The sequence below is a fragment of the Vigna unguiculata genome, chromosome 6 (assembly GCF_037176805.1).
Source record: "Vigna unguiculata cultivar grain cowpea cultivar isolate G323 ecotype 2 chromosome 6, ASM3717680v1, whole genome shotgun sequence".
Classification (NCBI taxonomy): Eukaryota; Viridiplantae; Streptophyta; class Magnoliopsida; order Fabales; family Fabaceae; genus Vigna; species Vigna unguiculata.
Genome location: NC_140797.1, coordinates 26,503,007 through 26,516,792, shown reverse-complemented (window position 1 = coordinate 26,516,792; position 13,786 = coordinate 26,503,007). Strand labels below are relative to the sequence as shown.

General features: G+C 30.4%; 1 protein-coding gene, 1 long non-coding RNA gene and 2 other non-coding genes across 5 annotated transcripts in view; all 4 read right to left on the bottom strand.

The window, feature by feature from the left end:
- LOC114187395 (serine carboxypeptidase-like 18) overlaps positions 1 to 13,786 on the bottom strand; it is a 33,948-nt gene that overhangs the window by 1,838 nt on the left and 18,324 nt on the right. Inside the window, exons 10-13 of one of the 2 annotated variants that reach the window (XM_085674482.1) lie at positions 3,931 to 4,002; positions 3,709 to 3,827; positions 3,296 to 3,409; positions 1,235 to 2,096 (exon numbers count right to left, since the gene is read on the bottom strand). In XM_085674482.1, coding sequence (XP_085530608.1) covers positions 2,024 to 2,096; positions 3,296 to 3,409; positions 3,709 to 3,827; positions 3,931 to 4,002 — 378 coding nt within the window. In that variant the 3' untranslated portion in view covers positions 1,235 to 2,023. Of the gene's footprint in view, positions 1 to 1,234; positions 2,097 to 3,295; positions 3,410 to 3,708; positions 3,828 to 3,930; positions 4,003 to 13,786 lie in introns of those variants that run through there. The other variant, XM_028075645.2, reaches the window with a different exon arrangement.
- Positions 6,942 to 13,786, bottom strand: LOC146885694 (uncharacterized). The gene is made up of 2 exons (XR_014995698.1): positions 9,824 to 13,786; positions 6,942 to 9,742 (listed from the first exon to the last, which is right to left on the bottom strand). It is a non-coding gene; the product is annotated as an uncharacterized LOC146885694 (long non-coding RNA).
- Positions 9,198 to 9,280, bottom strand: LOC114189328 (small nucleolar RNA snoR53Y). The gene has a single exon (XR_003605632.1). It is a non-coding gene; the product is annotated as a small nucleolar RNA snoR53Y (small nucleolar RNA).
- Positions 9,535 to 9,631, bottom strand: LOC114189323 (small nucleolar RNA snoR69Y). Its single transcript, XR_003605627.1, has one exon. It is a non-coding gene; the product is annotated as a small nucleolar RNA snoR69Y (small nucleolar RNA).

Here is a 13,786-nt window from a genome sequence, read left to right as displayed (position 1 = left end):
GTGGGCATCCATATTATTTATCACTTTATTTATTTGATTCTTAAATCAGCATCATTAAAAGGAGAATTTGAATCAACTACATTTTTTCTAGAAAGCTCTTAAAATGAAAAAAAGAGTTGTTTAAAAATATTTAGTATATTTTTACTATTATCTAACTACAAATTATCAACACAATCCAGTGTTAGATAAATTATTATTATTATTATTATTATATAACTTTTAAAATGATTATTAAAATAAATAAATAAATTATGCATTCTAAAATTAATATTCCTAACACAATCCAGTGTTAGATAAATTATTATTATTATTATATAACTTTTAAAATAATTATTAAAATAAATAAATAAATTATGCATTCTAAAATTAATATTCCTTTTATTTTTTTTATATCTTTCTTCTCCCTAATTTTTGCTCCTTTTATTCTCCTTTCCCACTCTTTCTTTTTTTTTAAATTATTTTCTTTTCTCTATTAATTTCAAGTCAATTCTACATAAATTATTTCTTGTATACTATTATTTTACACTTTCTCCTGCGTTTCTCTTCATAAAATATAAACTACCAAATTAATTAAAATTAAAAATAAATTAAAAATATTTTTCAATAATAAATTTATCATATATATATATATATATATATATTAAATTATTCTCATTATGCTCTTATATCTCAAGTGCACCTACATGAATACTAGATTCGAGTATCCAATATGAGATATTCAGATCCTGGTATATTTTGAATCATTTCTAGATATTGAAAATTAAATAACTAAAGATATTATATATTTTGTATTACTAAATAATTCAAGTACACTAACATGATAACTAATTATTTTGTAAAAGATTATATGTAATTGAATATGTTTCACTTAACTAAATTTGTTTTATAATTATTCAAGGGTTTAAGAAGTCGATAAATACAAGCTACCATACATGAAGTAGTCACTAAATTCCTTTTACATTACTTACTATATTATCATAATCATACTCTTTAAACATTTACTAATTTGAGTTATTATAGGTGGATCTTTCTATGGTTTGTGAAGAGAATTCAATTCCTTTTCATCAGAGTTATAACTTTGACTATTTGATAGTCTCATATTTTCTCTCTAGAAGTACTTGATCTATTCTTGATAAGAACATTTGGAGCCCACCATGGGTCCACCATGGGACTCAGATAAAATTATTCCCTAACCATATTGCATATGGTATTTACCAAAAGTAGAACACATGCATCAACATTATCATACCTTGAGGTGTATCTTATGATTTTTGATTTGATCAAAATTCACATGGAGGCACTCCTTTAGAAATATGAGGAGAACATCCAAAATGTGATATTTGGTACTAAAGATATGTTTGATGAAGATATGAAAATCTTACAAAACTATCTCTAAGACAAGATTCAAGCTCATTGCAATAAGCTTCAAGCCCTTCATAACAAACTAACATAATGCTCTATCCAACGATCAAAATTGAAGAAGGATAAACTTGAGATTTTGAACAAATTGTAGAGTCCATGCAGGCCAACCTCACAAGGTTCCATCCATCACGCTAGTGGTGGTGAGGGTTCAAATTCCTAACAAGTATATTACAATTGATAAGTATGATGAGTTGGCCGATCTAGATGCCCCATGTAAAAGCTTATTTAACCCAAACTAATATTTTTTTTTTAGGATTTGAAGGTACATTTTCAGCATTTCCCTACTACTCTTAAGGGACAAACTCTTGAGTGGTACTATTCTCTTTGCATAGATTTTATTGACTCCTTCAATAATTTCTTTCGTACCTTGATGTGTTAGTCGTAAATCTATGGTTGCCTCTTCAACCTTTCTTCAACATATTATTCAAAGAGATAATGAGATACTTGAACAATACATGGATGATTTGCTATTTTTGTTGGTAACATTCACAACATACACCTAGTGGTAGCCATGCATGCATTGTTATGTGGACTCCGCCCTAGCATATTAATATATTCCTTATATGCAAACCCTCTAGAAAATATGGATGAACGCCATTTTTTAGCAGCTCGATACATTAGTGTTGAGGAGAACTTCAATATGTGGAAACAACTGCCAAAAGCTCCATCCACCTCTACCAACACACATGCGTCAAAGAGACGACATGTTAGTAAGAAAATTAAAAATGTATGGCTTATATAGAAATTAAAAGTTGATAACTTTCAAAGACGAAAAGACTTTAGGACATAAAACGATAACACCCAAACGTCGTATCCTAGGGTAGTGTGTTGTACTCAAAATATTGCATCCCTAGGGCCATGTGTCATGAAGAGGGTGGATATCAGTTGTCAAAAAAATGTTACATTTCAAAACAAATCATTTCAAGGGAAAACCCTCATCAATGCGCAAAGGGATCATCACCTTGAGTAGACATATCATAATAACCTTAATGACTAAATAATAACTCGATATTACCAAAGGTCGCAAAGTGTCGACCTTAAACTCCATAACAAAATATCAACCTTGTTCTTGGTATTACCAAAGATCACAAAGCCTCGACCCTTTTCTTGAGGTTTCAAACTACCAAGTTTTGCAAAAATGTAGTCTTAAAACTAAATTGCTTATGTTGAACCTCAGATAGTGATAAAACTCATTCATCCAACATCACATATCACCTCTCTGTATTTTTGGCTTTTGAAATTAGGGAACTTGTGTACCTACCCAATTTAAGTACCCAACTCAAGATATTTGGATCTTGATATCTTTTGAACTAGCTCGACATATTCAGAACTAAATAAATAATTAAAGATATTCTATAATTTTTGTTACTCGAATATACTAATATGATAACAAATTATCTTATGAAAGATTCCAAGTGAATGTATATGTTTCAAGTAACTAAATCTATATTTGTTTTCTAACTTTATTCAAGAGCCCAAGAAGCCTACGAGTACAAGTTGTCAACTCGAGAGTACTCACTCAATTCTTTTATCATATAACATAGTTTCTAAATTCTTACCAATTTGAGAAATATAAAATCTTTTACAAACGAATCTCTCTTCAATTTTTTTTGGAGAAACACTCAGAAACAATCAGTCCATTCTCAATAAGAACATCTCTTGTAATTGTTTGCTAGTATTATTTCTCTCTTCTTCGATAAACAATATTTTAGTTTAAAATGCGAGGAAATATAAATTGATTCTTATAAAATATAATACATATAACTTCTCATTGGGGTATTATAAGTAGAGGGAGAAAACATTAAATTATAATTTTCAAACTAAAATATGTATTACTGCAAATAAATGGGATGATAATTCAAAAATTACTTACCCGGCAACTTGACCGTCGACAAACCATGCACGCCATTTGTCACGTATGGTCATGTTGAACGAATTGATCCAATGTTGTGTACCCAAATGTGGAACACTCATATCAAGATCACTACTGCATTTAATCATAATCCAAGACAATTAGTACTTAATAGTTTATTTTGATAATTTTTTCATAACATTTTGAAAAAAAAATAAATTAACATCTTTCGGGTGTAATTAACTTCTAGAATTTTTCTTACATTAATTTCTCTAATAGAGTATTGTTAGTTTATCGAGATATATATTTCGCTTTTTCCAAAATATTTAAACAAAACTCATTAAAATGGAGAGAGAGAGAAACGAACCAAAAAAGCACATTTTATTTTTTTTTTTATCTGCAATGAAACGAATTTTAGTGTGGAAGTTAATTACCAGTAAACGAGAGCTTCAAGGTTGGCTTTTGTGAGATTCCGATAATATTGGACTGAGTTTTGCAAAGTTTGGGCGTATGCCATTGTCCTGTTGCATCTCAAGAATTCCTCTTTGGTTCCCTGTTGAAAGAGCATTAATTGTTGAATTACTTGCATGTATAGTTAACAACTTTTATTAATTAATTTCATTAAGTAACCCTTAAAATATAACTAATTTAATTACCTCTCTTATATGAAGGGCTCTCCTCACATTCTCATCATTTGCCCATTTGTCAACAAAGATATGATAATAGCTCTAAACACACAATTCATAACTTCAAGTTAGATTCAATTGAGAACTTTCTATATTCAATTTAAAATTGTAATCTAAAATCAATCCAAATTGACTGACATGTGAATTAAGTTTACCTGTGAAGAATACATTTTAGGTTGAGAAATTCTTCACTCATGATTTATTTATTTAATAGCAAGTTGATTCTTTGAAGGTTGAAAACACATGAGAGATGAATTTTAAAATTTCTTATATATAATAGAGAAAAGGAAATTCTTATCCTAATCATGATATTATAGTATTATTTGGTAGGAGATGTTCTTCATTGCATTTCCTAAAATTATTCTAGAGATATTTCTAATGTCTTAGTCTCTTAACTTTTATGCTATCAATTTTTTTATCATTAATATTAGGATGGATGCATATGATTAATGCTAACCTAGCTATGATTATAGAATGTATAGGTGATATATTTTTTTTCCGCCGAAAGAAGAGTAGAGAGATATTATTGTCCTTACATAAATGTAATACAGGTTTAACTAACAGAAATGATTAATACCAATTTCAACTTAAAACCTTAAGGTAATAGATTCACAAACCTTTTTTCTTATATGGTGTTCAACTTTCTCATTTTTACCTAATATGAGACTTAAACTCACACTTAGATTCCCAACAATAATGATACAATAACATTGTTATTGTTATTAAAGGAAACTTGTATTACTATAAAAGATGATTATATTCGTAAAATTCCTAAAATATTAAATGTATTACCTAAAAATTGTATATTATTTTCAGCTCGCTGGCTAGGCTTTGTAGCCGCAAAGCTTCCTTCATCCTTCATTCGTGACAATGTACTATATTTTAGTAGTTGATAAAGTCGCTATCTTTTGTAGATTGCCTTCCACTTGTAAGTAGTACCATAATGGTAAACATATATATATATATATATATATATATATATATATATATATATATATATATATATATATATATATATATATATTATACACGACCCTTGAGAGATTTTTTGATGTCCAAACACCTAGTGGTGTTTGAATCCACAAATGCTTCTACCAGAGTGTCTTTGGCATGTCACCTAGCTCTTGCATAAACGAACACTTTACCAAGTAACCCTTTCAAATATCAAAGAATTAAAAGCTTAAAAATGAACTCACCTAGGATTTGACACGAACATGATAACAACACTCACAACATAAGTTATGTTTGAACAAGTTCAAACCACTGAATACATTATAATACTAAATATCTTTAAATATGGAATACAAAGGAAGAGGTGTATAAGTAAATTTCAAGTTTGACATTCCAAACTTGCCAAAGGTTTTTCTAAGATAGATAAACCTAAAGCACATATAAACATTCTTCGTAGTAGTTTCAAGATCCTTCACACTAAATTCGACATTCATCTTGGCCTTAAAACTTCCATCCCTGTGTTTGAAAATCCATTTACAACTAAACAACCTAGAACCCATAAGCTTGTGAATTGGCGTCCAAGTATTGTTCAACAATTTTATCTCTCAGTTCGTGGGTTCTAACCATTTAGATTTCTTCTTACTTACAAGGAAAAAAAAATACTAGAAGGTTTATCTTCTAACACATCACTTGAAATGTAACATATCACTTGAAACCATGGTTATCGAATCGAGATTCCCATTGTGAATCGTTTTGTGATTTTTTTAATCATGAATCGAATCTTATTATGAATCTTAAGATACTATTTCCTATATTTAAATGCTACTATCATATATTATAATTAAGTCAAAATATTTAATCCATGATAAGATACTATTTCCTATATTTAAATGCTACATCGTAATCTTATTCTTTAATTCATCATCTCCAAGATCAATGTCACTTAGATCATCATCTTCTTATTCTAATATAACATTTTATTGCAACTCATCTTCATCTTCATCCTTTTCCTCAACTTCTTCAACCATCCCTTCAATTTCATCAACATTTGTTGTTATAGTAAAACTTCAAAAACATTTCCCTAATGTCATCGAGAACAAATTTACAAGCAATGACATTCTCTTTTATTCCAACAAGATAATATTTCATTCTTGAAACACCACTCTAACAAGTATGTGAACAATACTTGAAGTGTGTCTAGTGTGCGCTTGTAGGCAATATGTGTCTCTTCGTGAGGTGTGTATTTGGTGAAGTGTAAGCATGGGCAGAATCAGGTGAAACAAAACTGAATCAGGAATCATACGATTCCAATACGATTCATCCAATTCATGTCCCGATTCCAGTCAGAAAACGATTCTCCTACCAATATGTATCGTGGAACAAAAAATTTGAACCGTATTGCGATATGCATCATACGATTCTAGCTACCATGCTTGAAACAACTAGGAGTATGTATTAAAATCTATATATTCATACCTTGCTGAAGCTCTAATCATTTTTTCTCATTTTATTTCTAGAAGCTTTGTAACTATCATTGACCCTTCTATCTTCACAAAAAGATTCTTTCTTTTTGTCTTCTACATACTCTCTAACTCTTCATTCTATAAAAACACATATGCTTCTTCTTTGTCATAATCCATCTCAATGTTTGCCTTCTCACCCACGGCTACATTATAGATGATATGCCTACACACCTTCTAAAGAGCCTATAAGAATGCATTTAATAATTCATGCATCCAAATTTCCTTGCTTCATATGAGCATAGATAAAACATCTAAAGATTCATAAATTATTAAGGTTGGGAGATTACCTGACTAGATTTCCTCAAGAGTCTTCACACCAAATGTAGTTGAAGGACATCATTTGTTGATCAAGTAGACAACATTAGCACTAGTTTCATCCCAAAACACCTTTGGATTTTAACACTTAACAATATACATATCACTCATTCCAAAATCGAATTATTGAATCCCTTGACTAGAACAATTTGTTAAGGAATCTTAATTACTTTCTAATGTCAATGTATGTCATTCTCCCAAACAGAAATAAAGACCATTATTAACTAATAACCACTTCATAGTCTTACCAATTTGGTTCTCCACTACATGTTTCCAAATTTTGAAAATTTCAAAGGTTTCATCCTTGGTCTTTTTAGGATAGACTAATAACTTCCTTGAGTAATAATCTATAATAGACAAGAAGCATCTAACACTAAAGTGTGATCCAATTTTAGATAGTCCCCACAAGGCAACACAAACATAGTCAATAATACCTTTCGTTCTTTGAGGTCCTACATTAAAGTAGACATTCTAAGTTTTTCCTTGGACGTAGTGTTCAGAAAATCTCCACCGATCAACTTTGTTGATGGGAAACAAATCTTGCTTAACTTGACTAAGCCTTTCTCACTTATATAATGTAATCTTCTATCTTATAATGATTCTTAGACAAGACAATATTCTTAATAGTAGAAGTTGAGCCAGATATTACATCTTGCAATGTATATAGGTCATTCTTCCTCACACTTTCATCACTATCATGGATCCTCTTTTAATCTTCAACATTCCCACTCACATTTAAACACATATATCACTTATTCTCAAGTTCCTAAAGGGATGTTAGGTTACATTTCATGCTAGGTATTAACCTAACTTCATCAAACAGTCTCTTAATTTTATCATGTAGACAAAACTTAATGGTTCCAACTCAAGTGATCTTATATTACTTTTTATCAACATGGAGAACTAAACCTCCTACAAGAGTTGTAAACTTCTAAAACCATAAATGGTTAGGTGTCATATGGAATAAGTAACTAGAATCCATTATCCAATAATAGTCATTAGTACTACTTAACACCACAAGAACCTCTAGTGATTCATAATCATCTTGCACCAGAGTTATTTCATCAAATATAGATAATTTTTTATAACTAGACAATTGACAAATTTAGAAGAAATGTTAAGGTTATTAGCCTTCTTTTATCTCTCTTGATATAACCCTTTTCATGTGACCTTTTCCCCTTAATGGAAACATCTGATATTTAATACAGGCCTGTCGCTGAATTTGACGTTAACCTCCTTTTACCTCCTCGATTTACACTGGTAAATGTTCTTCTCCTTACCACAATGTCTTCTATACAATTGGACTCCATAACAACAAATATGTCATTCAATTCCTTCGAGCTTAAACCTACACTACAAGAATGTAGTCTTTTTGAGTCGGCCAAAAAGTGACGAAACCATGCCAAAACCGACGATAATTGGAAAATGGCATCAGTTTAGCGACCATAAAGTGGACACGCCAATTCCTTTGATGCAAAGGTTCATTGCATCGGTCAAATGGGGACGAAGATTTGCTGCTTGGTTATCGTCGGCTTGACCCACGTAAAGGCACAAAAAATATAATAGTTATTTGTTATGCGTCGATTAAGCCTACGCATGATTGAAATAAAATATAATATTTAAAACGGCTTTCGTCGGTTTGGACAACACAAATGGAGGAAATTATTCAATATTTAACGAATTGGCATGATTGTAACGTGGGCTTAGCCGACGTAAGATATTAAAAATTTAAATCATTGGCGTCGGATAGTGTGGGCTTAGCCCACTCAAATCCTTGCAAATTTAGTAATGTGAAACCTTTCTCCAAACACATCCCAGATTTCGATGTGAGAAGTAGAGTGACACATAACGTGAAAACCTTAAATCTTTAATACTTTTGGGATCACCTGCACATCACACATTGTCTAATAATTTTCCAATAGTAATGCATCACTGTCACCACAAATAATCACCCTCGTAAAAAAGATTTATAAAAGACATGTGAAAAAGATTTTTTCTTAGTTGACATGATCTAGAAGACATGTAAAACTACTTCAGCCTTGTAGAAAGGGGAAGCTCCAATTTCATTAACTAATAAGCCCCTAAAATGTGGTTAATGGCATGCAACCAGGTATGCTATGGAATAGGTAGAAATATGTATACACATGAACATGGAACAAGGCATACTTACTTTTTTTAAGGGTTACTCCTTTAAAACATAATAGTCTCTTTTTGTATATTCATTTGCTTATGTGCATGATTCAAAGAAATGGTGGATGTAAAGTAAATTAGTTACACTCACTCACGTACACCTACAACAGGCCTCTAAGCATATTGTGTTCTGTCCAATAACCAAATCAAATGTCAAACATTCACCATCAACCTTTCCAAATCTAGTTCAAAAAAAAAAAATCTTTAAAAACCTGTAAACTTGAATATCAATATTGAAAAGTACCAATGAAATAGACTGGTTTCCTTAGTAATTCAACTGAAAATATCAATCATCTATAATCACAATTAGAATGGTAAAATGAGATAACACCATCGGAAACCTTTCTCGTGTACAAGCAGGAAATCTCCATCAATCCATTAAACATTAGGGAATTCTAAGGTTAAGATGTCAAATTTAAAATTCAGTAAATGACTTAATGTAAAAACAGATCTGCACTGAATTAACACAAAAGGGCATACAACAAAAATAATGAAGAGCAATTTCACAGTAAAGATCAAATGAAACTTTCTTAACTATTTCTAAAAACATCATAACTGAGGTAATCGAACAAAAAAAATGTATTGCTTATGGGAGAAAGTGGCTCAAAAAAATGTGGAAAATTCTATTCTCGGACCTTGCAATGGTGAAGGTCTCATAATGAGTTGGGATTACATTTATCGTCACTGACACAAAGAAAAAAGTGAGAGAACAAAATTGAAAATACAGCTCAAAAATCAAATAATATACAGTTCAAGATTTCAGCTCACTAAAAATGCTTAATCACAACGACCTAACTGGGAACCTAGTATAGAAAAATTACTCAGCCAATATGGGTTTATCACTTTTATTCAACAATACAATAAATGGGGTTTCAATCACTTACCTGAACCTTCAGAAATCCATCTGGTGCGAACGAAATCACGAACTAAACCCCTTCGCCCCTCGCAATGTCTGGCTGTTTCCACTGAATCACCTCCCAAATGTTCCTATCAATCACCTTTTCCTCGCACAGAAGGAAGTGGCTTTGCTGTTCAAAGAAAGAGGTTACTCGCGCTCTTCTTCGTGTGTTTGCAAATGTTCGCAGACAAAAGGGATTTCGTTTGCAGTCGATGTCATGGTCATCATAAAGCTGAAGGGTGAAAGAAATGACAGAGAAATCTGAAACTCGAACAAGGCCTTTGATGCTCGGTGAAAGCTCGTCATCGCTCCCACACTCTTCGCGAACGCGTTCATACTCACCTCGCAGAAAGGGGGAAAAGGGAAAGGGGGAAAAGGGAAATGTGAGATCTGAAAAGTTTCCCACCTAATAACTTCATAAGATTTTTTTTAAACTCAATCACCTATGCGTCGGTCATCTGACGAAAGAATCAATAATATTTTTTTATCAATTTCTTCGCTATGTGCGTCGGCTAAACCGACACCATATTTAAATTACAAAATAAAACAACATTATTTAAGGTCACGAGAATTTTTTTCATTTTAAATAAATTTTCTTCCATTAGAGTCGGATTTGCGTCCCTTAAGCCTACGTCCCTGGCGTCGGTACTGTATCCAACGCATGTCTTAGGACGCTAAATCGAAACATTCTTGTAATGCTACTTGAACCTCCTTAAGTAAGAGAGTCCTTCTTCCATGCAACAAGGTTTCTTTGAAATGGTCATTTATTTTAGGCCACAAACATAACAGTAACAATGGTTGATCTTCATCATCAATTTGGATGCCAATGCTCTCTAGATCTAAAAATAGCTTATTAAATTCATCTAATTATTCATTAATCAACTTTTTACCACTTATATTGTACAAGTACAATGCTTGTTAAAGATATAGAAAATAAATAAGATATTTTGACATCTACAAGCTGTCGATCATCCTTTATAATCCCATTGTGGTCTTCTCCTTTGAGTCTTGCTTCAACACCTTCTCATCAAGACTTGAAACATTCATGTTTTGAGCATTTTCCAGTAGTGTTTTCTTGTCTTTCTTCGCCATGACTAGTTAATCTTGGATTCATGCTTTAGTGTTTCAAGGAATTTTCATTTTATAAAGGAATTTTGGGATACAGTAAAGAAAGAGTTTATAGTATTTTAGATAATGATATAACACTATGCAATGTTGTTTTTATATCTAATAATAGATGTGCTAATACGATATGCATATAGTCTTCAACTAACATTGTACTTCATAAAGATTTCTATCTTTATTTAATGTTGCAAGAAGTGTTTGTTCTTTTGTTTAATCTTGTAGATGTTAAAAGACAATTGCACTCTTTTATACTATTGGTGAATCTCTTGAGGGAGGATTTACCGAATAAACTCAATATACAAAGCAAAATATAAGTTAAACTCGTATAAAAGATTAACATATTCTAATTCAAAATCTTAACACAATGTGTTTATAGGTATTATTTCTTATATATTACTAAACATTTTTATTTATATTCAATGCAACCTAAACCGACTTAGATTCCTAACACAACACTTAACTATTCGTAAGTGTTGTATTAACTAAATAATATTCAAAATAATGGCCAAATGAATAATCCAAATTGTTAAATAAAGTATAAAAGAGTTAAGTAATAAATTCTCTAATATATTTCTTCCAACACATCCTTTATTGTTAGTAAATTTTTGGTTAAATCATTCCAGAGGTCCCCATTTTCATTTGACTCAATTGAGTCCCTATTTTTGAAAATTCGTTGCAATCAATTCCTTTCCGTTAGGTGTATAGTAATGGTGTTAATTATGTGCCACGTGTCAACACGTGATTTTTTTGACTTTTTTTAAATTTTTAATTTTTTTATATATATTTTTAAAAAAATTAAAATTGCCACGTGTCAATGTTGGATGTGAAAAGTTTCAATGTAGTCCCTATATTTATTATTTTGTCTCAATTTGGTTCCAAATTTTTTAAAATTGAATCAATTTCATCACTGTATCAAATTTAATTTTTATATAAATTTTACAATGATATTTTTATTATAGTTGATATTTTTAACAAAATTGAGTTTATTTAAACGTATATTTTGCACTGATATTTATTTAATTTTTTTAAAATATTTATATATCTATAATTTATAGATAAATGTTAGAGTTGCTTTAAAAATAAAAACTTTATAAATTTAAATATAAAATTTTAAATATAAATTCTAACATTTGTTATAAATTATTGATATATAAATATTTGAAACAATATTTAAATAAAGTTCAATGCAAAATATACATTTAAATAAACTTAATTTTGTTAAAAATATCAATTATAATAAAAATACCATTGTAAAGTTTATATAAAAATTAAATTTGATATAGGGATGAAATTGATTTAGTTTTAAAAAAATTGGGACCAAATTGAGACAAAATAATAAATACAGGGACTACATTGAGACTTTTCACATCCAATAGTGACACGTGGCACTGCCACTGTCACATCACATTGTCTCTGTCACATAACACAATGTCAGATTTGTTGGCAAAAGCAATACAAGTCTAAATGCTGGAGCAAGATTTTGATGATGATAAAAGAAGCCTGAAAGCCATCTGAAAGTCAATATGAAGAACATGTGTTGTTATGCTTAAAGCTATCTTGTAAAGTGTAATTAGAATAGTTAGAATCAGTATTGCACAAAGAAAATTCTGGTACTTCTTGAAAAATTGAAGTGATAATCGATTATCACTTAGGATAATCGATTATCCTGAGCTGAACCAATTTTTTCAAGAAAGCACTGGAATAATCGATTATCACCTCTGATAATCGATAAAACACACTGAAATAATCGATTATCAGTGATAATCGATTATCCTGGTCAGTTGGGCGCGACTGTTCAACTTTTTGACCTAATTTCTAGAACCCCTATTTAAAGAACATCAGAGTTACTTCTCACTTACCTTTTTGAGAAGCTAGAGTGCTAGTGTTGTGACTGCAAGAGAGTTCTCTGAGTGTTCTCAATAGAAGCTTTGAAAAACCTAGTGTGGGTAGAGCAATAACTTTTCCTGAGAGTTGTTCTAGGAGATTGAGTGTTGTTGCTGTTGCTAGGAAAGCTAAGGTCAAGGTTCTCTGTGTGATTCAGAGAAAGGTGTTCATCTCTTGTGTGTTCAAGAGAGGTGTTTTCTTTCTTTACTCTTTTACTATCTGATTGTAATCTGTTATTTGTTAGTGATTTAGTTAATCTCGTTTTTGAGAGATTAACAACTGGACGTAGGGTCTTTTGATCCGAACTAGTATAAATACTTGTATTCAATCTTCTTCTCTATCTCTTTATTTCATATGTTATTATGTTTAAAGAAATTAATATTTGATTTAATCGATAAATTTTGGAAAAATTTTAAAGTATTAATTTTATTATCTAAAACCAATTCACCCCCTCTTGGTTTTTGTCCAAACGCTTAAACATTCCTCTGCGCGATACCAACAAGATTGACACGTGGCAATTTTAATTTTTTTTTTTAAATATTATAAAAAAAAATAAAAATTAAAAAAAATTAAAAAAAAGTCAAAAAAACCACATGTTGACACGTGGCACATAATTAACACCGTTACTGTACACCTAACAAAAAGGAACTGATTGCAATGAATTTTCAAAAATAGGGACTCAATTTAGTCAAATGAAAATGAGGGGACCTACTTGAGATCTCGCTACAAAAATGAGAACCTCTGAAATGATTTAACCTAATTTTTTTTAAAAATTATAGAATCACAAATTTAAATAACCTTTATCAAGTATAAAATAAGACATGTCAATTTGTGATTTTAAATAAATTTTTAACCTTAATAAATAATATATATGATATAAAAAAAATAAGAATAATTTAATTCCTTTAGCCAAACACAAGTTTAAAGAGAGAAGAATTTA